At 38.4% G+C, this 24,758-nt stretch overlaps 1 protein-coding gene across 15 annotated transcripts in view; it reads left to right on the top strand.

Annotated features, from left to right (window-relative positions):
* CEP57L1 (centrosomal protein 57 like 1) overlaps window positions 1-24,758 on the top strand; it is a 65,655-nt gene that overhangs the window by 10,850 nt on the left and 30,047 nt on the right. For 4 of the 15 annotated variants that reach the window (XM_028846692.2, XM_077998515.1, XM_077998517.1 and 1 more), the window contains exon 2: window positions 16,504-16,800. The exons of the other annotated variants lie outside the window; for them this stretch is intronic. In XM_028846692.2, coding sequence (XP_028702525.2) covers window positions 16,774-16,800 — 27 coding nt within the window. In that variant the 5' untranslated portion in view covers window positions 16,504-16,773. The remainder of the gene's footprint in view (window positions 1-16,503; window positions 16,801-24,758) is intronic. 15 annotated transcript variants of the gene reach the window in all.

Consider the following 24,758-nt stretch of genomic DNA (forward strand, 5'->3'; position numbering starts at 1 on the left):
TTCCTTCTTTTATTACATATAATTTTGTAAGTTGCTTAAAAGTGATTCTCCTGCCTCACCTGCCACCATGCCCTGCTAATTTTGTATTTTTAGTAGAGACAGGGTTTCACTATTTTGGCCAGGCTGGTCTCAAACTCCTGAACTCCAGTGATCCACCTGCCTCAGCCTCCCAAAGTGCTGGGATTACAGGCATGAGACACCACAGCCAGCCCCATTTTTCTTATTTTGTTTGACTTAATTGCATTTTCCTACATTCCTTTGTTCAAAAAGGGGTAGATGATACCTGTGAGACCTTGTGCTGTGATTTTTTTGGCCTTTATTAATTTAGAAAATACAAGAGACAAATTCTATTTCTTGTTCCAAAATAAATTCATGCAAATTGTTTGAATTCTGTTACTCAATTTTCCCATCTCATTTATGAGCCCTCCTTATTTCTTGAATTTAAAAAGATGAAAGATTTATATGCTCTGAAGAGAAACCAGAGCATTGTTTCATGAATTATATTAACAAGAAGATGTTATAGCATCTATTGAATGATTTGGCTATATAATGATTCTGTTAAGTACTTTTGAAGGTACATTAACTTAGCAATTTTTATGTGCCATTCCATCAGATATACCAGGCTGATTATTTACTAAATCAAGTGAGCTTAAATACACAAACGCTAGAATTCGTAACTCGTTTTTAATAGGAGAATCTCTTTCTCTTCCTTTACTCTCCTACAGTAGAAATACAAATTTCTAACAAGGATGTTGTAGACAATTTGCTCTTTGTTATTTCTATTATCAGTTGTTATTTCTTGTTATCAATTACATACCTCATAGTATCTCGATAGTAGTCTCCTGTGTAGAGCTCCTTTGATGATTCTGTATATAAACGTTGTAGAACTTACCTGAAGTTCTGTTCTGTGGAATACGAATCTTAAGAGTATTCACCAAAAAGGTTTCTGTTGTACATAAATTTGGGAAATGCACGCTTCATCTTTGTTTAATATGATAGTAGCATATTAAAGACACTGATAAGACTTGCAGGTAAAGAAGGTTAAATTTGTTTTACCAATTTCCTGAAAGTTATTTGCCAGGAAATACATTTAATTTAGGGAGTAACTTCAATTAACATTGAAGTTACTGTGAAGCCAGTGTTCCATAGAGCAAGTCTTGGTGAAAAGTATGAATCTTTAGTGATCTATAACACCATGGCACATGTATACCTATGTAACAAACCTGCACGTTCTGCACATGTATCCCAGAACTTAAAGTATAATAATATATATATATATATATATATATATATACTTTTCATTCTAATATTTAAATGTTATAGATCCATTCATCTGTAATGGACACTTAGGTTGTTTGTATATATTTCTTGGCTATTGTGAGTAATGCTGCAGTGAACATGGGAGTGCAGACACCCCTTTCCGTACTTATTTTTTTGCTTTGGGTATATACCCAGCAGTGGGATTGCTGGCTTATATGGTAATGCTATTTTTAGTTTTCTGAGGAACCTCCATACTGTTTTCCAAAATAACTGTATCAATTTACAATACCACCTACAGTGTATAAGGGTTTCTTTTCATCCTTGCCAACTTTTGTTGTCATTCATATTTTTGATAGTAGCCAATCTGACAGGTATGAGCTGATATCTCATTGTGGTTTTAATTTTCATTTCTTTGATGATTAGAGATGTTGAACATTTTAAAGTATATATCTGTTGGCAATTTGTATGCCTTCTTTTGAGAAAAGTCTATTTAAGTCCTTTGCCCATTTTCTAATAGGGTTGTTTTCTTGTTATTTCATAGTTTGAGTTTTTTGTTTATTTTGGGTGTTAGCCCCTCGTGTATATAGAAACAACAGAATACTATTTAATCTTTAAAAAAAAAAAAAAAAAAAAAAACAGGAAATTTCTTCATTTTCAACAACATGGATGAACCTAGAGGACATCGTATTAAGGGAAATAAGCCAGGCACAGAGAAACAAATAATGTGTAATCTCACTTATATTTGGAATCTAGAAAAGTCAAAATCATAGAAGTAGAGAGTAGAATAATGGTTACCAAAAGCAAGTGGCAGGGGATGGGAAGAGGGGTAGGAGAGTTGTAGGGAGTGGACAGGGAAAGGGAAGATGCCGATCAACGGGGTACAAAGTTAAGTTACTAGAAATAAGTTCTGGGCCGGGCGCGGTGGCTCAAGCCTGTAATCCCAGTACTTTGGGAGGCCGAGACGGGCGGATCACGAGGTCAGGAGATCGAGACCATCCTGGCTAACATGGTGAAACCCCGTCTCCACTAAAAAATACAAAAAAACTAGCCGGGCGAGGTGGCGGGCGCCTGTAGTCCCAGCTACTCGGGAGGCTGAGACAGGAGAATGGCGTGAACCCGGGAGGCGGAGCTCGCAGTGCGCTGAGATCCGGCCGCTGCACTCCAGCCTGGGCGACAGAGCCGAGACTCCGTCTCAAAAAAAAAAAAAAAAAAAAAAAAAAGAAATAAGTTCTGGTGTTCTGTTACACCGCAAGATGACTATAGTTATTGTAGTTCAAAATAGCTAAAACAGATATTTTAAATGTCTCACTACAAAGAGATGGTAAATGTTTGAGGTGATGGATATACTAATTACTCTGATATGATAATTCCACAAAGTACACATGTATTGAAATATCACCTTATACCCCATAAATATATACAGTTATTATTTGCCAATTAAAATAAAACTAATAAAAATACAAATGTAAAGCTATATTTGTTAAAGCAACTAAATTAAATCAGATAAACCATGATTAATAAATACATTAAAATATTGCTAAATTAATGATAGTTGATGATTTTGTAAAAGTTATAAATTAACAACTTCAAAAATCTTCTGTTGTTAATTTTTTATTCTTTCATTGTTAGAAGAAGTTAGGGTGGTAGTGGATAAAAGGGAGAAATGGAAGGAAATATTTATTTATGAGTATATATGTATTTTTTTTTAAAGGAGAGAATAGGGCTTCCTTCAGTGTGTCATTTTAAAGGAATTTCGTGTTGTTCTCAGTTGTGATCTCCACACTACTCTATTTATAGGGAAAACAATTCTAGTAGTTGTAATGTTTGTTTTCTTTGGGAAATTTACAAATTAGATTATGCTCAGCCAAACATGTTTCTCTGTTTGTGGATTTATACAATGGAAAAATGTTAACTTTAAGCTGGCATCTGTGTGCTATCAGTAGTTTTATTAGTTGGCCCACCCACTATCAGTGTGTGCACTCAGGGAATGCAAACTTATTTTAATTTTGGCTTAAATAAATTATTTAAACATTAAGAAATAAATCTGTTTTTTTTTTTTAAACCTGAAGCCAAGTATAAAGAAAAATTTGATTATTTATGATTTATAGAAAACAGTACAGAAACAAAAAGGATCCACATTTAGAGTCCAGAGACCTGGGTTTGAATTCTGGCCTTGCTATTCATTTATTATACATATTCAATTAGCCAAGTCACCTAATCTTTTCATCTGTTTCCTAATGTGTTAAAAAATGACTGTAATAATAGTAATAGCATTCTTTAAGGTTGTTAAGACTAAATTTGGCATGTAAAAGCTTGTAAGTGATAATACTTTTCAAATGTTGAGATGATATTTTTAGATTTTGCCTTTTAGTACAGATATGAAGAATATACTATGTAAGTATGACTACATACGTTTTATAGAATTGAGTTCAACAGTTTTGATTTATCTGTATTTGTATGAGTTTTGGTCAAAAAAGGGAAAGTAAATTTGTTTTAGGTATTGCCTGGAATTCTATTTCCTCCCTATTAAGCCTTTTATTTATTTTATTTTATTTATTTTATTTTATTTTATTTTATTTTATATTTTATTGAGATGGAGTTTCACTCTCGTTGGCCAGGCTGGAGTGCAATGGCGCAATCTTGGCTCACTGCAACCTCCACCTCCCAACTTCAAGCGTTTCTCATGCCTCAGCCTCCTGTGTAGCTGAGATTACAGGCATATGCCACCACGCCTGCCTAATTTTGTATTTTTAGTACAGAGGTGGTTTCTCCATGTTGGTCAGGCTGATCTCAAACTCCTTACCTCAGGTGATATGCGCAACTCAGCCTCCCAAAGTGCTGGGATTAAAGGAGTGAGCCACCGTGCCCAGCCCCTATAAGCATTTTAGAGATACTTTTATTAACTGTAGAGTAGGCTAATTGATATATATGTTACTCTATTTATATAGGTACAGTTTCAATCTTTTTCTAGGTTCTCATTGTCATAAAGCTTTTGATAAGAGGTTATCCAAGAGAAATTTTGTCTATAGTATTACTGACTAGACAAATAATTTCAAGATATGGTGAGAACTGTGAACTTTAGGAATTTTTTCTAAGTTCTAAAAAGCTCCAGTAATGCCTTAATTCAAAACAGGGCCAGACAATTTGATAATATGTACCAGAAGCATTTAAAACTGTCTTTGACCTAACAATACAATTTATAGACTTTCTTAATGAAAAAATTGGTAATTTACAAAAACATTTATGTACTGCCATTAAGAAAAAACTTCTGAAGCATTATATACAAAAAAAGATGATTCAAGAAAACGTTTATCACATATTAAATAGAAAGATAATTTACACAAACATGGTACAGTCCTAACTTTGGTTAAAATAATAAAAGACTGATTTAATATATACCAAGTGTGTTAACAATATTTTAATAATCTGAGATTGATAAAATTCCCGTGATTTTTATTTTCTTCTATAATTTCAAAATTTTGTAGAATGAGCGTGTATTACTTTTATAATCAGAAATATATATATAGTAAGTTTGTATCAAACTTCTTTCCAAACACTGTTATTCTAGTCTCAGCTATTATAGTAAGATATCATGGAGTTATATATAACATAAGCATAAAAAGTTGTAGGCAATATGCAGGTGTACAAGAGAATATTATGATTGAACTGATTGTGAATGCCTTTGGCTATGCCTTTTGGCTTTGCTGTTCTACAAACCTCCTCTATCTTTTGATGGTCTGTAATGTGCAGCTAATAGGAAATTTTTAATTGAAAGATGAAAGGTGATCATATTGAAGGAAGCTGGGGCTGTCTTAGCCAGGTCTTGTCTTGGCTGGACTGGCAAACTGGACCAACTACTATTATGAAAGCAACATTGGAGGGTTAACCCCCCTTTTTGTGGGCACCAAATCTGTACTAGTTTAGAGCAAGTTCAAAGTCCTGAGTTGGTGAGGCATTGCATTTATTTTCCCCTGAGACTGTAACCTCTTCCTCTTTCCATTTCCAGCTCTAAGCACAAAGTTTGGCTCATGATAGACGCTTAGCAAACAGTATTGGAATTGAAATGGAAAGGAATTGGAAAATTACGCAGATTCTCAACATTAATTTTACTAAATAGACATTGCAATATTAAGTGAAGTGAATTATGCAGATATAGTCATAGGCAATGTCTATATGGATACAAGGGAAGTTCAATAGGCGCAATAATGATCTCTTATGTTTCGACATCATAGTCCGTTCTCTGTGCTCCTCTATTTTGGCTGCTGGTGGTAATTGGAAGGCCCTCAGCACTTTCAGCATTTGGCATAGTGAGCTGTAAGTTAAGTAAGCACATTGGAAACTGAAGAAAAATTGCAACATTTAAGAGGAAAGTAATACACATTTTTGTAGGTGCATTTTAAGTTATATATATATATACACAGAGAGAGAGAGAGAGAGTTGTTGTTGTTGTTGTTTTTGAGACGGAGTCTCACTCCGTCACCCAGGCTGGAGTGCAGTAGCACGGTCCCAGCTCACTGCAACCTCTGCCTCCTGAGTTCAAGCGACTCTTCTGCCTCAGCCTCCTTAGTAGCTGGAATTATAGGTGCCCACCACCAAGTCCAGCTAATTTTTGTATTTTTAGTAGAGATAGGGTTTCACCATATTGGCTAGGCTGGTCTCAAACTCCTGATCTCAGGTAATCCACCTGCCTTGGCCTCCCAAAGAACTGGGATTACAGGCATGAGCAACTGCGCTCGGCCAGTAAAATATATTTTTATCAATTAAACTCCCACCTTGTCTAGCCAGGAAAATCAGATTTTCTCCTTTTGCCCTCTGGGCTATTTGACAACATATGCTGTTCCTCATGTTAATACCTTAACAACTGTGCCAACAAGTCTGGTTTGAAAAAAAAGTAAGGGCTTAATGGTGTCTCTCTGCAGCCTATCAACATCTCTGTGCGTCAGTAGGTTACTTCAGCCTTTCAAAACAGTTGTTCACCTCAGATATGTGGGTCAAAAGTCACTGTAGTTAACATACCGAAGCTTGCTAATAGGTATAAGAATTTGGAATTATGACTTTGGAGCTCTCAATACCAAGGAAGGCAATGTTATGACAAACCCGTGTTTGTGTTGCTTCATCACAGAGTAACTCAGACACTACAATCAGTAGCTAGCACTCTCTCTGATCTGAATGGTATAGACGTCTTCCTTCCCAATAAATGATGAGGGCCTAGGCTAGGACACCTAATCAGTGGTGGTAAGATGGGAGAGGATAGGTGAGTCAAGAAGTGTTTTATGTGTTGACCTCCTCAGGACTTGAGAATGGGGAATAGGAGGATGATCCTGTTAAAGTGAGATTACAAATATAGGAAGAAAAACTGTTTTGAGGCAAAAATGGTGTTTTAAGTTTTGGATATACGTTTCAGGTGCCTTTAGGACATTCAAGTAGACATGAACTCTGTTAAAATGCAGAGAAATGGTAGTCTGTACTTGATAAAAAATTATTATCTTAGGCAGAAGTAAAGAACAAATAAATGAGTACAAACTCCAAAGTGATATCGTCTCTTAAGAAGGGCTGGGCCGCTCCTCTGGGGACAGGGCATAGCTAAACAAAAGGAGCAGAAACCTTGGCAGAAGTAAATGCCCCTGTCTGACAGCTTTGAAGAGAGCAATGGATCTCCCAGCACAGAGGCTGAGATCTGAGAATGGATAGACTGCCTGCTCAAGTGGGTCCCTGACCCCTGAGTAGCCTAACTAGGAGACATCCCTCACTAGGTGACTGACACCTCACACCTCACACGGCGGGGTACACCCCGAGACGAAGCTTCTAGAGCAAGAATCAGACAGCAACACTTGCTGTTCAGCAAGATTCTATTTTCTGCAGCTTCCGCTGCTGATACCCAGCAAACAGGGTCTGGAGTGGACCTCAAGCAAACTCCAAAAGACCTACAGCTGAGGGTCCTGACTGTTAGAAGGAAAACTAACAAACAGAAAGGACACCCACACCAAAACCCCATCAGTACGTCACCATCATCAAAGACCAAAGGCAGATAAAACCACAAAGATGGGGAAAAAGCAGGGCAGAAAAGCTGGAAATTCAAAAAATGAGAGCGCATCTCTCCCCCCAAAGGAACACAGCTCATCGCCAGCAACAGAACAAAGCTGGACGGAGAATGACTTTGAAGAGTTGAGAGAAGAAGGCTTCAGTCTATCAAACTTCTCAGAGCTAAAGGAGGAACTACATAACCAGCGCAAAGAAACTAAAAACCTTGAAAAAACAATGGATGAATGGATAACTAGAATAATCAATGCAAAGAAGACCTTAAAAGAACTGATAGAGATGAAAACCATGACATGAGAACTACGTGACAAATGCACAAGCTTCAGTAACTGACTTGATCAACTGGAAGAAACAGTATCAGCGATTGAAGATCAAATTAATGAAATGAAGCGAGAAGAGAAGTGTAGAGAAAAAAGAGTAAAAAGAAATGAACAAAGCCTCCAAGAAATGTGGGATTATGTGAAAAGACCAAATCTACGTCTTATTGGTGTGCCTGAAAGTGACGGGGAAAATGGAACCCAGTTGGAAAACACTCTGCAGGATATCATCCAGAAGAACTTCCCCAACCTAGTAAGGCAGGCCAACATTCAAATTCAGGAAATACGAGAACGCCACAAAGATACTCCTCGAGAAGAGCAACTCCAAGACACATAATTGTCAGATTCAACCAAAGTTGAAATGAAGGAAAAAGTCTTAAGGGCAGACAGAGAGAAAGGTTGGGTTACACACAAAGGGAAGCCCATCAGACTAACAGCAGATCTCTTGGCAGAAACTCTCCGAGCCAGAAGACAGTGGGGGCCAATATTCAACATTCTTAAAGAGAAGAATTTTCAACCCAGAACTTCATATCCAGCCAAACTAAGTTTCATAAGTGAAGGAGAAATAAAATCCTTTACAGATAAGCCAATGCTTAGAGATTTTGTCACCACCAGGCCTGCCCTACAAGAGATCCTGAAGGAAGCACTAAACATGGAAAGGAACAACAGGTATCAGCCAATGCAAAAACATGTCAAAATGTAAAGTCCATCGATGCTAGGAAGAAACTGCATCAACTAGCGAGCAAAATAACCAGCTAATATCATAATGACAGGATCAAGTTCACACATAACAATATTAACCTTAAATGTAAATGGACTAAATGGTCCAATTAAAAGACACAGATTGGAAAATTGGATAAGGGGTCAAGACCAATCAGTTTGCTGTATTCAGGAGACCCATCTCACATGAAGAGACACACATAGGCTCAAAATAAAGGGATGGAAGAAGATCTACCAAGCAAATGGAAAAAAAAAAAAAAAAAAGCAGGGGTAGCAATCCTAGTCTCTGATAAAACGGACATTAAACCATCAAAGATCAAAAGAGACAAAGAAGGCCATTACATAATGGTGAAGGGATCAATTCTCAATTCATCAGGAAGAGCTAACTATCCTAAATATATATGCACCCAATACAGGAGCACCCAGATTCATAAAGCAAGTCCTTAGAGACTTACAAAGAGACTTAGACTCCCATAGAATAATAACAGGAGACTTTAACACCCCACTGTCAACATTAGACAGATCAACGAGAAGAAAGTTAACAAGGATATCCAGGAATTGAACTAAACTCTGCACCAAGTGGACCTAATAGACATCTATAGAACTCTCCACCCCAAATCAATAGAATATACATTCTTCTCAGCACCACATCGCACTTATTCCAAAATTGACCACATAGTTGGAAGTAAAGCGCTCCTCGGCAAATGTACAAGAACAGAAATTATAACAAACTGTCTCTCAGACCACAGTGCAATCAAACTAGAACTCAGGACTAAGAAACTCAATCAAAACTGCTCAACTACATGGAAACTGAACAACCTGCTCCTGAATGACTACTGGGTACATAACAAAATGAAGGCAGAAATAAAGATGTTCTTTGAAACCAATAAGAACAAAGATACAACATACCAGAATCTCTCGGACACATTTAAAGCAGTGTGTAGAGGGAAATTTATAGCACTAAATGCCCACAAGAGAAAGCAGGAAAGATCTAAAATTGACACCCTAACATCCCAATTAAAATAACTAGAGAAGCAAGAGCAAACAAATTCAAAAGCTAGCAGAAGGCAAGAAATAACTAAGATCAGAGCAGAACTGAAGGAGATAGAGACACAAAAAACCCTTCAAAAAATCAATGAATCCAGGAGCTGGTTTTTTGAAAAGATCAACAAAATTGATAGACCACTAGCAAGACTAATAAAGAAGAAAAGAGAGAAGAATCAAATAGACGCAATAAAAAATGATAAAGGGGATATCACCACTGACCCCACAGAAATACAAACTACCATCAGAGAATACTATAAACACCTCTACACAAATAAACTAGAAAACCTAGAAGAAATGCATAATTTCCTGGACACTTACACTCTCCTAAGACGAAACCAGGAAGAAGTTGAATCCCTGAATAGACCAATAGCAGGCTCTGAAATTGAGGCAATAATTAATAACCTAGCAACCAAAAAAAGTCCAGGACCAGACAGATTCACAGCTGAATTCTACCAGAGGTACAAGGAGGAGCTGGTACCATTCCTTCTGAAATTATTCCAATCAATAGAAAAAGAGGGAATCCTCCCTAACTCATTTTACGAGGCCAACATCATCCTGATACCAAAGCCTGACGGAGATACAACAAAAAAAGAGAATTTTAGACCCATATCCTTGATGAACATCGATGCAAAAATCCTCAATAAAATATTGGCAAACCAAATCCAGCAGCACATCAAAAAGCTTATCCACCATGATCAAGTGGACTTCATCCCTGGGATGCAAGGCTGGTTCAACATACACAAATCAATAAACATAATCCAGCATATAAACAGAACCAAAAACAAAAACCACATGATTATCTCAGTAGATGCAGAAAAGGCCTTTGACAAAATTCAACAGCCCTTCATGCTAAAAACTCTCAATAAATTCGGTATTGATGGAATGTATCTCAAAATAATAAGAGCTATTTATGACAAACCCACAGCCAATATCATACTGAATGGGCAAAAACTGGAAGCATTCCCTTTGAAAACTGGCACGAGACGGGGATGCCCTCTCTCACCACTCCTATTCAACATAGTGTTCGAAGTTCTGGCTGGGGCAATCAGGCAAGAGAAAGAAATAAAGGGTATTCAGTTAGGAAAAGAAGAAGTCAAATTGTCCCTGTTTGCAGATGACATGATTGTATATTTAGAAAACCCCATCATCTCAGCCCAAAATCTCCTTAAGCTGATAAGCAACTTCAGCAAAGTCCCAGGATACAAAATCAATGTGCAAAAATCACAAGCATTCTTATACACCAGTAACAGACAAACAGAGAGCTAAATCATGAATGAACTCCCATTCACAATAGCTTCAAACAGAATAAAATACCTAGGAATCCAACTTACAAGGGATGGTAAAGGACCTCTTCAAGGAGAACTACAAACCACTGCTCAGTGAAATAAAAGAGGACACAAACAGATGGAAGAACATATCATGCTCATGGATAGGAAGAATCAATATCGTGAAAATAGCCATACTGCCCAAGGTAATTTATAGATTCAATGCCATCCCCATTAATCTACCAATGACTTTCTTCACAGAATTGGAAAAAACTGCTTTAAAGTTCATATGGAACCAAAAAAGACCCCGCATTGCCAAGACAATCCTAAACCAAAAGAACAAAGCTGGAGGCATCATGCTACCAGACTTCAAACTATACTACAAGGCTACAGTAACCAAAACAGCATGGTACTGGTGCCAAAACAGGGATATAGACCAATGGAACAGAACAGAGGCCTCAGAAATAATACCACACATCTACAGCCATCTGATCTTTGACAAACCTGACAAAAACAAGAAATGGGGAAAGGATTCCCTATTTAATAAATGGTGCTGGGAAAATTGGCTAGCCATAAGTAGAAAGCTGAAACTGGATCCTTTCCTTACTCCTTATACGAAAATTAATTCAAGATGGATTAGAGACTTAAATGTTAGACCTAAAACCATACATGGGCAAGGACTTCATGTCTAAAACACCAAAAGCAATGGCAACAAAAGCCAAAATTGACAAATGGGATCTAATTAAATGAAAGAGCTTCTGCACAGCAAAAGAAACTACCATCAGAGTGAACAGGCAACCTACAGAATGGGAGAAAATTTTTGCAATCTACTCATCTGACAAAGGGCTAATATCCAGAACCTATAAAGAACCCAAACAAATTTACAAGAAAAAAACAAACAACCCTATCAAAAAGTAGGCGAAGGATATGAACAGACATTTCTCAAAAGAAGACATTCATACAGCCAACAGACACATGAAAAAATGCTCATCATCACTGGCCATCAGAGAAATGCAAATCAAAACCACTATGAAATATCATCTCACACCAGTTAGAATGGCAATCATTAAAAAATCAGGAAACAACAGGTGCTGGAGAGGATGTGGAGAAATAGGAACACTTTTACACTGTTGGTGGGACTGTAAACTAGTTCAACCATTGTGGAAAACAGTGTGGCGATTTCTCAAGGATCTAGAACTAGAAATACCTTTTGACCCAGCCATCGCATTACTGAGGATATACCCAAAGGATTGTAAGTCATGCTGCTATAAAGACACATGCACACGTATGTTTATTGCGGCACTATTCACAATAGCAAAGACTTGGAATTAACCCAAATGTCCATCAGTGATAGACTGGATTAAGAAAATGTGGCACATATACACCATGGAATACTATGCAGCCATAAAAAAGGATGAGTTTGTGTCCTTTGTAGGGACATGGATGCAGCTGGAATCCATCATTCTGAGCAAAGTATCGCAAGAACAGAAAACCAAACACCGCATGTTCTCACTCATAGGTGGGAATTGAACAATGAGATCACTTGGACACAGGAAGGGGAATATCACACACTGGGTCCTATTGTGGGGTGGGGGAGGGGGGAGGGATAGCATTAGGAGACATACCTAATGTAAATGACGAGTTAATGGGTGCAGCACACCAACATGGCACATGTATACATATGTAACAAACCTGCACATCATGCACATGTACCCTAGAACTTAAAGTATAATTAAAAAAAAAAAAAAAACCTGCCATGTTTGAAAAAAAAAAAAAAAAACCTGCCATATTTGAAAAAAAAAAAAAAAGAAGAGCTGGGCCTACAGAAGGCATTAAGTGTAAAAATTAGATTTGTGCAGGAGCAGTATAAAGTTATAAGTAGGTTATGTGGGGAATCAAGCATTTCACTTGAAAAGTGATATACTGACTTTTCACCTGAAAAGTCATATACTGTTTATAGATTGCCTATTGGAGACATTAGGATTATAGTATGATGTTAAGAAACACTGGATATAATGTAGGTTTTGATAGTTCAAAAGAGATTTTTTGATTTTGTCGTTTCTCAGTATCATTATGCACATCAGTGATTTTACTGACAAAAATTTGGATGAAATATCCAACATATAAAGATTTCTGGATATCAGTAATAGCCAGCATTTATTGAGTGCTTACTGCACACTAAGCTCTATTCTAGTACTTCATGTTGATTCATTACGTATAATTATCTTAAATAGGTAGTCATATTATTCCCATTTTATAGATAGGAGGAACATTTAAGAAACCTTCTGCAGATCACACAGGATTTATCCCCAAGGAGTTTTGCTGCAGAGCCTACCTCTTAACCACTATGCTATACTTCATTATCAAATAATCTAGGTTACAGGTATATGAAAACATGAAAATGCATTATTCAAACAAAAATTCATATGAAGGTAGCATTTCTAGACATTAACAAGATTGCCATATTCTAGAATCTGATGAACCTTTTTCTGCATTGCCCGCCAGTTGATGCGTATGATATTCTTTTCCAAAAGAAAAGTGCTTAGGTCTATAAATAATTGTTTTCTTTCTGTTCTCAAGAACCGTTGATGGTGATTATCTCCAGGGAGGGGAAAGTAGTGGGTGTAGTTGGGAATCAGCAGTCTGGGATTAGAAAAATTTTGAGTTTTCATTTTGTGACTTTCTGTACTGTTTAAGTTTTATTACCTCTGGATATTAAAAAATGTGTTAATGGGGGTTCTGTATAATGGGATTATGGGCTACTCTTAAAGTGTTTTAAATATTTATAGCACACAAATTATACTAACAGATATCATCTGAAGAATTACTAAGTAGCTTGACATTCATAGTCAGTGGATTTTACACAGTTCCACATAGAAACAATATTGTTATAAAATGGTTAGAAATGTAGTGTCACTATGAAACCATTATTCCCTTGTTTCTATGGGAAAGTGAATTTTCAATTATAGATGCGGATGTGGAAACTGTTACTTCACTTTCTACAGTCTTAGAAAATTCCTATACTTACACAGACAGACACACACACACATACACACACTCTCACTCAGTCACTCACTCATAGGCAAACATTTGCTCTGGGGGTAGAATAGTTTTCCTGAGTGAAAGAGGTGCTCTAGTGGGGTGTGGCAAGGATGAGTGTCAGATTAGAATTTTTATATCAATTGCTCTAGACAGGACTGTGTTGTGAGAAGGACTCTGAGGACCTTCACCCACTAAAAACAGGGAAGTTAGCAGTGGTTGGTTGTATAACTGGTTTATTTGTAAGTCACACTTTTGGATTATGATACTCCCCACAGTGATCAGTTGGTGTTTATTTTCACTCTAAAGCAATTTTAGTCATCTAGCAACTCATTTGGATGATGTGCTTGCTGTACAATGAAATTTGCAGTTTTAAAAGACCCCAGAGCAACTACGGTGTGTAATTTGTGCAGTGTTTGTACTGCTCTTGGAATAGATGGGAAATGTATGTTTGAATTAGGAAAAGACTGCTTTTCTGGAAAATTACAGAAGTTCTAGAAGAATTTTTTTTCACTGTGGCATTGTTGAGAAGGGATTAATTTTTCTTAAAAAGAGCCAGGATACTCTGGATATAATGAAAATAGTTAGTGTTTGTGGCCTGTGAGCAAAAGAGGGAATACCAAATGTCAGAGTAGGACTGTAAATCATCATCCTTGGCAGGAACAAAGTTTGCTGTTTGTCTTGTTATGTCTGGACAGTTACCAGGGCCTGTGGTGCATTTTGCAGTTTCATTATCAAAATCCCAGAGTGTGGGAGCATTTACGTAGACTCCAGGGTACAGGTATTAGTGGTCTGATCTCACTCTTTGGGGTTCTTGTTTTAAAATGGATGAGACTTTTTATATTTAGAGGAATTATAAATATGGTTAAATGTGATGGAAAGGGAAACAATTTTATAATTGTTAATAGTGTCTTTGTTTTATAGTTATTTTAAAAACAAATCAACACCTATATGAAATTATAAAGTACATCTGAGAACCCAAAAATAACCCCACCGTCAAAGATTCTGAGCATTCAGAATATAGCTTGGTATGCTTTCCATCTACTGTATTTCAGTGGCTTTAAGACACATATTTTTAGAAATTTTAGAAATTAAAAAATGTCTAAGATAAGGAAATGTCTTGTAATCATTATTAGCCTCAATCGAAGTCAGATTACTTCAGAAAGGATTTGCATTTCACTCTGCCAGTTATTTGCACTACTACCAATCTGAGACCACTTTAAGTTAAATTCTCTGCCTGAAAGATTTTTTTTGTTTTGTTTTGTCTTTGTTGGTTTCGCTGTGTTTTGTTTTTGACCCTACTGGTAATATGAATTCAGACTGCAAAGCTAGGTGAGTACTGGCTTTTAGATAAAATTGCTTCTATCTTGTGTACAGATAGAGACTTTCAGGTTTCCTTGCTGTCTCATTCTGAATGCTGGGTTTATTTTTCATTTGTTTATATTGCATTTGTACCCCTTTTGTTGTTCTAGCTTTACATGGGAGGCCTCTTGTTTGGGGTACGTTGTTGTTTTGGTGGTGGTGGTGCATGAAAGAATAATACATCTTATAATTTATTGTGGCTTAGATTTGATCAAAGACTCATCAGAGGGCCAGGCTCTGTGGCTCATGGCTGTAATCCCAGTACTTTGGGAGGCCAAGGTGGGAGGGTTACGAGGTCAGGGGCTCAAGACCAGCCTGGCCAAAATAGTGAAGCCCCATCTCTACTAAAGATACAAAAAATTAGCCAGGCATGGTCATGTGCGCCTGTAATCTCAGCTACTTGGGAGGCTGAGGCAGGAGAATCGTTTGAACCCAACCTGGGAGGCATAGGTTGCAGTGAGCCAAGATTGTGCCATTGCACTCCAGCCTGGGCAACAGGGTGAGACTTTGTCTCAAAAAAGAAAAAAAAAAAAAAGACTCATCAGACACTTGCCCAGGCCCCTACTAACATCCTTCTTCAGAATTTGCTTACTCTTATTGTAGACACACTTCTAGTAAACTCAATGTCATTGTTACACATTTCTTTGCTCATTCCTTTAGTGATCTTCGAACTTTATATAAGGATCAGTTGGGTAGTTATCAAAACGATATATTTATGGGTCTTATCCCTAGAGTTTTTGTTTCCGTGGACTTTGGTGAGGCCCAGGAATCTGCATGTTTATTAAAAATAAAAATCCTCAGGGTATTCTTACCTAAGTGATTGAAGGACCACACTTAGACTGCGTACTCTATATCTAACTCAATACTCATGGCTTCAACTGCCATCTATGTATATTGATGACTTCCAAACCCTTATCTTTGTTTTTATTATTATTATTATTACCTACCGGCTGAGCTAGCTGGGGCCAAATCCTTACTTTAAATGATTCTTGAATGTCAAACTCATCTATAAAATTGGCATGTCTCTATTAAAGACAATACACTCCAAATCAGGATACCTGGGTTCAGATCCCAGCTCAGCCCCTTAATAGCTGCATGACCCTGGGCAAGTTACTTAACTTCTCAGATGCCTCATGTAAAAAGAAGTTAATATGTCATAGTGTTGCCTTCATGATTCAGTGGATCAATGCATGTAAACTTCTTTGACCAGTGCCTCACATGTAGCAAGCTCAATATAAATTTTAGCTGTTTTTTTAAAAAAATGTTATTTCACAAGCCCCTCAATTATGTCTAGAATAAATCTTTTATACCACCTCCACTGCTTTCAAAATCTGTTTTCTACCTTCGTTACAACTTTATTTCATTTTTCCCTATCACAAGTTTTCCTTGTCTGGTCATAAGTTCTACGAATTTGACATCCTGATTTTCTCTAGTTTTTCTCTTCCTTTCCATAGGATTAGTAGCAGGAAATACCTAAATAGAACCACTTCTATGGCCAGGCTCATGCCTGTAATCTCAGTACTTTGGGAAGCGAAGGCAGGCAGATCACCTGGTGACAGGAGTTCGAGACCAGCCTGGCCAACATGGCAAAACCCTGTCTTTACTAAAAAAATACAAAAATTAGCCAGGCGTGGTGGCGTGCACCTGTAATCCCAGCTACTCGGGAGGCTGAGGCAGGAGAATCACTTGAACCCAGAAGGCGGACGTTGCAGTGAACCGAGATCATGCCGTTGCACTCCAGCCTAGCCCGGGTAACAGAGTGAGACTCCGTCTCAAAAAAATAAAAATAAAAAAGGAATCACTTCTATTGCTTTGATTCAGGTCTTTATCATCTCACATAGAGCTCTGGAATAGTCTCCTACCTGTACTTTGAGCCTTTGGTTGTTTCTATCCATTCTTAATGAAAAACTTTATCAAAGGCAGTGTGGTCTTGCTACTCCTCTGCTGGATGGCTTTTACTACCTACAGGATAAAATCTAAACACCTGTACCTGGCATACAAGGCTCCTCAGGTCTGGTTTCTGCCTCATCTTCTGCAATATTTAGGCACTATACAGCTTTCCAGCTTTAGTAAATCACTCATAATAGATTGCTCAAAACACTGGATTCTCTCTTGCTTTCATAATTTTGCATAGATAAGCTATATAGTGTGATGATTTAGAGTGTGAGCTTTAGAGCCAGACTGCCAAATCTTGACTTTGCCACTTAACTAGGTATGGACCTTGGATGAAACAGTTTTTTCTGTGCCACAGTTTCCTCATCTGTAAAATAGGAATAATTGTGCTTCATAGCATTGGTATGTGGATTTAGTAAGTTAATTCACAGAAGTTTTTAATAAATGTGAGATATCATTATTTTTATATTTACCATGCTATTTCTTCTGTCTGTGCACTTGATCTTTTCTTCTACCCATTCTCTCACTTTCTTTTGCTTGTGAAATGCTATTCATTCATCCTTCATGTCTCAGTTTAAGAACTAGCTCCTCCAGGAAGTCACCATTGAAATCCCCAGACTCTGGGTCAGATGCTTCTCCTCCGGATTCCCATAGCATCCTATGTAGCATAATTAAGTTGTGAATGTTTCAGGGACTGCCTGGGATTGTATTTTTCATCTCTGAATGTTTAATGAATGAAACTTGATTGCTTTGTTTATTTGCTATAGGTTGGGAAACCGATTAGAAAGGATTCTTCTGCTAGAAACAAGTAGGTAGACAGCAAGGGAAGAGGTAGCAAGAGATGAAAAAACAGAAAACAGAGTCTAGGATGGTCTGGAACTTTCCAGTGAAGGAGTAAACAATACAATATCACACTGGGTCCCTAAGTATCATTGTGCATAATTAAAATGCTATGATGCTATCCTTAAGTCATCCTAAAGGTTAAATTGTGTTGAATATACTCTGTCTAAAAGGAAGGAAAGCAGTTTAAACACTTTAGAAATCTTTCTTTTAAAACTAGTCAAAATAAATTTTGGTACTGAACTTGGCAAGCTTTAGATATTTATCATTGTCCAATAGCTCATTCCCCCTTGGGCAGCCTGACTAATCAGCGAAGTCCCGCAATTAATTCTGACTATGAAGTCTGCTCAACCTGTGGGGAAAAAAAATGTAAAGGCCTAGAAAGTGGATTTGTAGCAACTAATCTGAGTGCCCATTACCCAGTTTCTGAACTCTGTGTTTACTAAGTTTACCATCAACCGTTCTAAAGAGAAAAGGGTGTGGTGGCACACACCTGCTACTCGGAAGGCTGAGGTGGGAGGATTGCATGAACCCAGGAGTTTGAAGCTAGTCTAGGCAACATGGTGAGAACCTGTGTTGATTGATTGATTGATTGATTGATTGATAGACAGGTGGATAGAAATGGTTAAAGTTCAACGAAAATAACTATAGTATACTTTTATCCTTATAAATACAATAAACATTATAAGAATGTTGAAACCCTTTCAAAATCACTTATTTTTTAACTTAGAACTTTTCGAAGAAATATTACCAGTAATATTTTCAAATCCTAAGAATTATGGTTTACTTAAATAAAATGACATTAAATTAAAACCTGTATGAAAAGTACATATCAAAGCACAATATGTGTGTGTGTGTGTGTGTGTGTGTGTGTGTTTTAAGTTAGGACAGTATTTACTGATTTGCTGGGTTCAACCATAATAAACATTAGCATAGGGAGGTAGGAAAAAGTTGTTGACCTAACAAATTAGTTTCAGAGGATTTATTTTTACAAATATTTTTTGGATTAGGCCCTGAAGATACAATGCCCCTTTGCAGAGTGTAGGAATTTGGATTGTGGAGACTTACAGAAAAAATAAACATAATTGCCTTTTCTGAGTTTATGTTGAGATAAGAGACATGAAACCCTTACAAATGAAAACATGTAAGTGCTTCCAACAGATATTCATATAAATAATTGATACTCTAAATCTCCAGCTGCTTTCTACCTCTTTGGAAATCTAATTGAGAAAATATTTTATTAAATTTTTGTTTCTCATTATAAAAGTAATATGTGTTCATTGGGGAGAATGTTTTAGAAGGTGGAAGTAAGAACATGAAAATCTGCTGTCCATCTATTAACATTTAATAACTTAAATCTGTTTTTTGTATCTATCTTTGTCCTTTAAAAATAGGCTATAATTATACAGTTTTATATTGTTCCTCATTTACTTTGTATTAAATTAGGAACATTTTCTCTTGAACTGAATAGTCAAGATAAACTAGATCTTGGTAAAGATGATGGGGAGTCTAATCATTTAAGTGACCTTAGACATTATATGTTCTAAACTAAATGGATACACGTTCAATAAGGAGAAATCTAATTATTAGATAGAATATTCATAAGCCTGGTTATTTTAAATTCAGCACTTGATGAGTTTACTTGAAAATTAGATAGCTCTTATTGCATGTATTGAGTTGAATTAACTGCACATGAACAATTAGATGCTATATTATAATTTATAAAATATTTGTAAAAGATTGGCATTACTTTGTACTCTTAAAAAACTGCCTATTGGCCGGGCACGGTGCCTCACGCCTGTAATCCCAGCACTTTGGGAGGCCGAGGTGGGCGAATCACGAGGTCAAGAGATCGAGACCATCCTGGCCAACATGGTGAAACGCCATCTCTACTAAAAATACAAAAAATTAGCCAGGCGTGGTGGCGAGTGCCTGTAGTCCTAGCTACACCAGAGGCTGAAGCAGGAGAATGGCGTGAACTCCGGAGGCGGAGCTTGCAGTGAGCCGAGATCGCGCCACTGCACTCCAGCCAGGCAAAAGAGCAAGACTCCGTCTCAAAACAAAACAAAACAAAAAAACCCCAAAACTGGCTGTTCTACTCATGTAATAATGTATTTCTTATATTCAGACTATTTAATGAGTTTGGAGGCTGCTCAGTAAAAATTTATTAGTAGTTATGAAGTAAACCAATTTTACTTGATACACTGTTGACTCACCCCCCTCCCTTTTTCTTTTTTCTCCCTCTCATTGTCTTATGTCAGTCTTTTTTCAACAGTGTAATTGCAGACTCAGTCAGATAGCAGAAGCCATGTCCTGTGTTCTTTTTATTTCAGGGAGGCATAGTGTATTAGACATAAATAGTAAGTACTTGTTCTCACTTTTACTCCTTTGTTATCACTTTCTCCTGCTTTCCCCACTTCTCTTATTGCTTTTTTTTTTTTTTAATCTCCTTTGAGAGTTTTTTTTTTTTTTCCTTCACTTGTCTCCCAAATCTGTGATTCTTAATCTTTTTTTGTTTGTTTGGTTTTGTTTTTTGGAGACCAAGTCTCCTCTGTCACCCAGGCTGGAGTGCAATGGCACAGTCTCGGCTCACCGCAACCTCCGCCTCCCAGATTCAAGTGATTCTCTCCTGCCTCAGCCTCCTGAGTAGCTGGGATTACAGGCGTGTGCCACCACGCTGGGCTAATTTTTAAAAAATTTTTAGTAGAGATGAGGTTTCACCATGTTGGCCAGGATGGTCTTGATCTCCTGACCTCGTGATCTGCCCGCCTTGGCCTCCCAAAGTGTTGGGATTACAGGTGTGAGCCACTGCGCCCAGCCAAATCTGTGATTCTTAACCTTTTATAAAATTTTGTCTCAACACATCTGAGGAGGACCCACAGTGGTTCCCTAATGGGCAAAGGCAGTGAGTCTCAGCTACCTCTTTTGTCATGCACACATGCACACACTGAAAATTGCTGTTCTTTATACTGTCCTTGGGTGATCTAATTGATAACCAAATCTCTATCTCTAGATCCAACCTACATGCATATTTGTAGCAGATTCTTAAGTCCTTTTGATTATATCTTCTCAGCATCTTTCATATTTATCTCATCTACTCCAGTCCTATTTTAGACCTATATTTTTCTTGTTTGAATTACTTTAGTAACCTCTTAATTTGTCCATCTGCCTATAATTTCTTCCTTCTTTTGTCTGTTCACCTTAAGGCCAGCTGAATGAACTTGTCAAAATGCAAACCTGGTCATGTTATTCCCTTTTATGGCCTTAATTACATCTCTATGGTCTAATCAAATAAATTACAAACTCCTTGATGTGATATACAAAATCCTTTGTGGCTTGGCCCTTATACGTTTTTAGCCTGTTTTTTACTGCCAACATTTATTCACTGTACTCCAAACAAATTCACTAGGATCTATCATCGTCCTCAATGATTATACATTCTATCTTCACTAATGGTATATTGCCAGTTTTTGTGTTCCTGCTAAACCTCTTATTGTTTGTTTGCTTTGGTCTCTGTCTTTCCTAATGTTTGGTAAGCCTTGGTTAGATAGCTTATATGTAAGATGGGAGCACTGAAAAACTAATTGAAGGCCGGGCACAGTGGCTCGTGCCTATAATCCCAGCACTTTGGGAGGCCAAGGCAGGTGGATCACCTGAGGTCAGGAGTTTGAGACCAGCCTGGCCAACATGGTGAAACTCCGTCTCTACTAAAAATACAAAAAATTAGCCGGGCGTGGTGGTGGGCGCCTGTAATCCCAGCTACTCAGGAGGCTGAGGCAGGAGAATCGCTTGAACCTGCGAGGTAGAGGTTGCAGTGAGCCGATATCGCACCACTGCACTCCAGCCTGGACAACAGAGAGAGACTCCGTCTCAAAACAAAAAACCAAAAAAACTAATTGGAAACTCCAAATCTATCCAATCAATTCATTTTATTGTCTTTAGTGTCTTTATTAACTTAAGCTATTCGTATTTCCTAGAAAATGGATCCTCAGTTCTTCACTTGGATATAATAATATAGACTGCCGACATTCTGGGAACTGATTAGTCTTCCAGCTTCCAGTCTCATGCCTCTCCCTCAGTTGTTCTGAGTGTCCCCCAGTCCAGAGATATTCTATAATTTCCTCTTCAGAAAGAAACAAAACAAAATTCTGATCTTCCCAGATGAAGGTAGAATACTCATGGCTGCATGGAAAGGCAGAGGGTATTTGGGCATATAATTTACTTCTACATTAAACTTTCAACCTGTTCTCTAGTTTCCAGCTCTATCTTACCTACTGCTTACAGAGGTGTGGCTAATTCCTGAGCCATTCCAGGATCCTGCTGGGTAAAATTTAAAAAGTCACATTTCTGATTGGGGCGGAGCAAGATGGCCGAATAGGAGCAGCTCCAGTCTCCAACTCCCAGCGCGAGCGACACAGAAGACCGGTGATTTCTGCATTTTCAACTGAGGTACTGGGTTCATCTCACTGGGGAGTGCCGGACGATCGGTGCTGGTCAGCTGCTGCAGCCCGACCAGCGAGAGCTGAAGCAGGGCGAGGCATTGCCTCACCTGGGAAGCGCAAGGGGGAAGGGAGTCCCTTTTCCCAGCCAGGGGAACTGAGACACACAACACCTGGAAAATCGGGTAACTCCCACCCCAATACTGCGCTTTAGGAAACAGGCACACCAGGAGATCATATCCCACACCTGGCCGGGAGGGTCCCACACCCACGGAGCCTCCCTCATTGCTAGCACAGCAGTCTGTGATCTACCGGCAAGGCAGCAGCGAGGCTGGGGGAGGGGCGCCCGCCATTGCTGAGGCTTAAGTAGGTAAACAAAGCTGCTGGGAAGCTCGAACTGGGTGGAGCTCACAGCAGCTCAAGGAAACCTGCCTGTCTCTGTAGACTCCACCTCTGGGGACAGGGCACAGTAAACTAAGACACACAGACACCTCTGCACAGACGCAAACGACTCTGTCTGACAGCTTTGAAGAGAGCAGTGGATCTCCCAACACGGAGGTTGAGATCTGAGAAGGGACAGACTCCCTGCTCAAGTGAGTAGCCTAACTGGGAGACATCCCCCACTAGGGGCAGTCTGACACCCCACACCTCACAGGGAGGAGTACACCCCTGAGAGGAAGCTTCCAAAGCAAGAATCAGACAGGTACACTCGCTGTTCAGAAATATTCTACCTTCTGCAGCCTCTGCTGCTGATACCCAGGCAAACAGGGTCTGGAGTGGACCTCAAGCAATCTCCAACAGACCTACAGCTGAGGGTCCTGACTGTTAGAAGGAAAACTATCAAACAGGAAGGACACCTACACCAAAACCCCATCAGTACATCACCATCATCAAAGACCAGAGGCAGATAAAACCACAAAGATGGGGAAAAAGCAGGGCAGAAAAGCTGGAAATTCCAAAAATAAGAGCGCATCTCCCCCGGCAAAGGAGCGCAGCTCATCGCCAGCAACGGATCAAAGCTGGACGGAGAATGACTTTGACGAGATGAGAGAAGAAGGCTTCAGTCCATCAAATTTCTCAGAGCTAAAGGAGGAATTACGTACCCAGCGCAAAGAAACTAAAAATCTTGAAAAAAAAGTGGAAGAATTGATGGCTAGAGTAATTAATGCAGAGAAGGTCCTAAACGAAATGAAAGAGATGAAAACCATGACACGAGAAATACGTGACAAATGCACAAGCTTCAGTAACCGACTCGATCAACTGGAAGAAAGAGTATCAGCGATTGAGGATCAAATGAATGAAATGAAGCGAGAAGAGAAACCAAAAGAAAAAAGAAGAAAAAGAAATGAACAAAGCCTGCAAGAAGTATGGGATTATGTAAAAAGACCAAATCTACGTCTGATTGGGGTGCCTGAAAGTGAGGGGGAAAATGGAACCAAGTTGGAAAACACTCTTCAGGATATCATCCAGGAGAACTTCCCCAACCTAGTAGGGCAGGCCAACATTCAAATCCAGGAAATACAGAGAACGCCACAAAGATACTCCTCGAGAAGAGCAACTCCAAGACACATAATTGCCAGATTCACCAAAGTTGAAATGAAGGAAAAAATCTTAAGGGCAGCCAGAGAGAAAGGTCGGGTTACCCACAAAGGGAAGCCCATCAGACTAACAGCAGATCTCTCAGCAGAAACTCTCCAAGCCAGAAGAGAGTGGGGGCCAATATTCAACATTCTTAAAGAAAAGAATTTTAAACCCAGAATTTCATATCCAGCCAAACTAAGTTTCATAAGTGAAGGAGAAATAAAATCCTTTACAGATAAGCAAATGCTTAGAGATTTTGTCACCACTAGGCCTGCCTTACAAGAGACCCTGAAGGAAGCACTAAACATGGAAAGGAACAACCGGTACCAGCCATTGCAAAAACATGCCAAAATGTAAAGACCATTGAGGCTAGGAAGAAACTGCATCAACTAATGAGCAAAATAACCAGTTAATATCATAATGGCAGGATCAAGTTCACACATAACAATATTAACCTTAAATGTAAATGGACTAAATGCTCCAATTAAAAGACACAGACTGGCAAACTGGATAAAGAGTCAAGACCCATCAGTCTGCTGTATTCAGGAGACCCATCTCACACGCAGAGACATACATAGGCTCAAAATAAAGGGATGGAGGAAGATTTACCAAGCAAATGGAGAACAAAAAAAAGCAGGGGTTGCAATACTAGTCTCTGATAAAACAGACTTTAAACCATCAAAGATCAAAAGAGACAAAGAAGGCCATTACATAATGGTAAAGGGATCAATTCAACAGGAAGAGCTAACTATCCTAAATATACATGCACCCAATACAGGAGCACCCAGATTCATCAAGCAAGTCCTTAGAGACTTACAAAGAGACTTAGACTCCCATACAATAATAATGGGAGACTTCAACACTCCACTGTCAACATTAGACAGATCAACGAGACAGAAAGTTAACAAGGATATCCAGGAATTGAACTCATCTCTGCAGCAAGCAGACCTAATAGA

The sequence above is a fragment of the Macaca mulatta genome, chromosome 4, assembly GCF_049350105.2.
Source record: "Macaca mulatta isolate MMU2019108-1 chromosome 4, T2T-MMU8v2.0, whole genome shotgun sequence".
NCBI classification, from domain to species: domain Eukaryota; kingdom Metazoa; phylum Chordata; class Mammalia; order Primates; family Cercopithecidae; genus Macaca; species Macaca mulatta.